This window comes from Arachis ipaensis, chromosome B06 (assembly GCF_000816755.2).
Source record: "Arachis ipaensis cultivar K30076 chromosome B06, Araip1.1, whole genome shotgun sequence".
NCBI classification, from domain to species: Eukaryota; Viridiplantae; Streptophyta; class Magnoliopsida; order Fabales; family Fabaceae; genus Arachis; species Arachis ipaensis.
The window spans coordinates 95,967,508-95,970,160 of NC_029790.2; the positions used below are offsets into that span (position 1 = coordinate 95,967,508).

The 2,653-nt window shown below is 37.5% G+C and overlaps 1 protein-coding gene across 1 annotated transcript in view; it reads right to left on the reverse strand.

Moving 5' to 3' along the window:
- The window catches only part of LOC107647097 (protein FAR1-RELATED SEQUENCE 5-like), a 3,839-nt gene extending 1,722 nt beyond the window's left edge, over window positions 1–2,117 (reverse strand). Inside the window, exons 1-4 of the mRNA XM_016351221.1 lie at window positions 1,688–2,117; window positions 1,487–1,604; window positions 1,301–1,402; window positions 1,004–1,254 (exon numbers count right to left, since the gene is read on the reverse strand). Coding sequence (XP_016206707.1) covers window positions 1,004–1,254; window positions 1,301–1,402; window positions 1,487–1,604; window positions 1,688–2,117 — 901 coding nt within the window. The remainder of the gene's footprint in view (window positions 1–1,003; window positions 1,255–1,300; window positions 1,403–1,486; window positions 1,605–1,687) is intronic.

A 2,653-nucleotide genomic window follows, 5' to 3' on the forward strand; every position in this document is an offset into this window, starting at 1 on the left:
CACTGTGTGCACGCACACCGGCAAAATTTTCTCTTGTGCGTACGCACACTCGCTTGTGCGCACGCACACTGAGCGTTGGAGGCAGCGTTGGTGGGCTAACATTCTGCTTGTGCGTACGCACACTCACTTGTGCGTACGCACACATGCCAATTCTCTTCTTGTGCGTACACACACTACTCTGTGCATACGCATACATGGTGATTCTTTCGGCTTCCAATTTTTGAGAGGTTTCGAGAACGTTGGGGGTAACGTTAGTTTACCAACGTTCCCTCCAACGTTGGTGCAGTATTTCTTTATCACCAACGTTCACTCCAACTTTGCCACCAACGTTGGTTCTCCCTCCTTGCTTTTCTCTGCTTCTCTGCTTCTATTTTGCCTATCACCAATCAAATAAGTGTATCAAAGTAATATACATGATAATCCTTACTATACTAAATGTGCTAATAATGCTCAAAATCATAACTTTACTTAGTGTGATCTATTTCATCATGTTTACCCTGTATATTAACTAAAATTCACCTATGCTTGAGGTTTTGTTTCATGTAGAGATTTTTCATGCTTTTGCTCCATTTATCAACAAAATTTGTATGAAAACTAAACAAAAAACTACTGAAAAAGCATAGAAAGACAAGCCATGATGCCCTAGCATCACAATCCCCGTAAAAAGCGTACATACTTTTACTCCTCTGAGTACTCCTCATACCAGCCCAAAATTCACCTTAGAAATAGACTGGAATCCACAATCGTTGATTGTCATAAGGGTCTACAAAAATAAAAAATGCAAAAACCACCATCATGAACACTTAGCTACATCACCACACACATCTACAAACTTAGTGAACCAAAGAGCCATCGACCTTCAAATAGAGACATCCCATAAAGCATCCAAATAAGTTATAAATTATCCAATGAGAAAAGAATCTAAAATCAAATATACTCAAAGAAAAGCTTCACAAGAAATCTACTCTCCAAAAAGAACATATAAGCACGTGACAAAACGAACCTGATAGCCATCTGTTGTGCTCTTGATTAAACTTAGGAATGAATCCAGCCCAATCCTTCTCAAAAGATTCCACAAACTGGACATTCCATATAGTGGTAGTCATTTTAGCATTTATTTCTCTGTACCGAGTATATCCTTCGAGCTCATGTGGTATCTTCTTCAATATGTGCCATATGCACCGTCGGTGGAGAGTATTTAGAAGGACATTGTTAATAGCATCACATGGACTTACACTGGTCTGTGATGATGGCCTGTGGGACAATTTCCATGCACTTCAACCATTGCATAAAGACCCACTTAAAACTACGTATTTTCTCATTCCCCAGCAAAGCACATCCAAGCATAATGGACTTTCCGTTATGGTTGACACCAACAAGAGATGCAAATGGTAGTCCATACCTTCAATAAAAATAGCCACAAGTAAGAACTCGCGATAATGTCAAAACAAGAAACCTTTCAATAGAGATACAAATACATACGTACTTGTTTCTACTATATGTTGTGTCAAACAATATCACATCTTCATAATAATCGTAGGAAGCCCTGCACCTTGCATCTATCCAGAGCACACTCCTAAACTTGTTAGCTGCGTCGACATCTACTACATAAAAAAATTCGGGTTAATCTCTTTCATTCACAATAAATAGCTCAACGTTTTCTTAACATTCGCATTTTCGTCAGCACAGCACAGATTGCTTGTAATGTAATTCCTCACATCCTTTTCTGAGTAACCCAAATTCGACAACCCACCAACCTCGTTCTCCAATGCGAAGTAAGTCTTGTTGGGCCATATGCCAGCCTCATCGTTGTCCTCAATTACATACTTGGCATGCATAGTCAGTTCTCTATACTCGTAGTAATGGACAGGTTGCTTAGTAGAACACGGGTGGCTATGCTTTAATTCTAATTTTGACACCATCCAAATATCCTTCTGCCTATCAAACATCACGTACATCCTTGCTCTGTATCTCGTGGTTGTTATTTTCTTTACTCGAGATGCTGCCTTCACTTGAGACTCCCAATAACCTTCACGATTGCAATGTATTGATTGGTTAATGGGTATCCTTGATTCCTTCCTTGTCTTGTCAAAATTGGTGTTCCTAATCTCAGTCATGAACCCAACTTTCTTTGCATAATTAGAATATAATTCTTGTAGTCACTGCAACAAAACAAATCGCAATCCTACATAGGAGATTTTCTCTAGTTGAATTTCAATGTGATCCAGCAACTACAAATCCATTCAGAGAAAATAACATTCAATTCCAAAAACAATTAAAAAATTAGTCTCCCACAACTTGTTAGTATTATGACAACAATAAAGTAAATTTTGCACCTTATGACTCAATTTTGTATCATCATCTTCCAACTCAATAACATCTACAAATTCTTCCTCCTGAAATCAAAACACCCTAATACAGTTCAGTGGATCAAACCAAAAACATATAACAAAAGGAGATAAGCATCCACTATTCAATACCCAAAAAAACTCTTTCAACATCCACTTATTCATCGATAACACCAATATATAAACAAACATAAGTAAAATAATTTCAAACAAGAATATCCTTGTTAATACCTAGAAAATAAAAATCTAAACAAAGTTGCAAAGAAACATGCAACATGGTGAATGAGGAACTGATTTATGCTAAT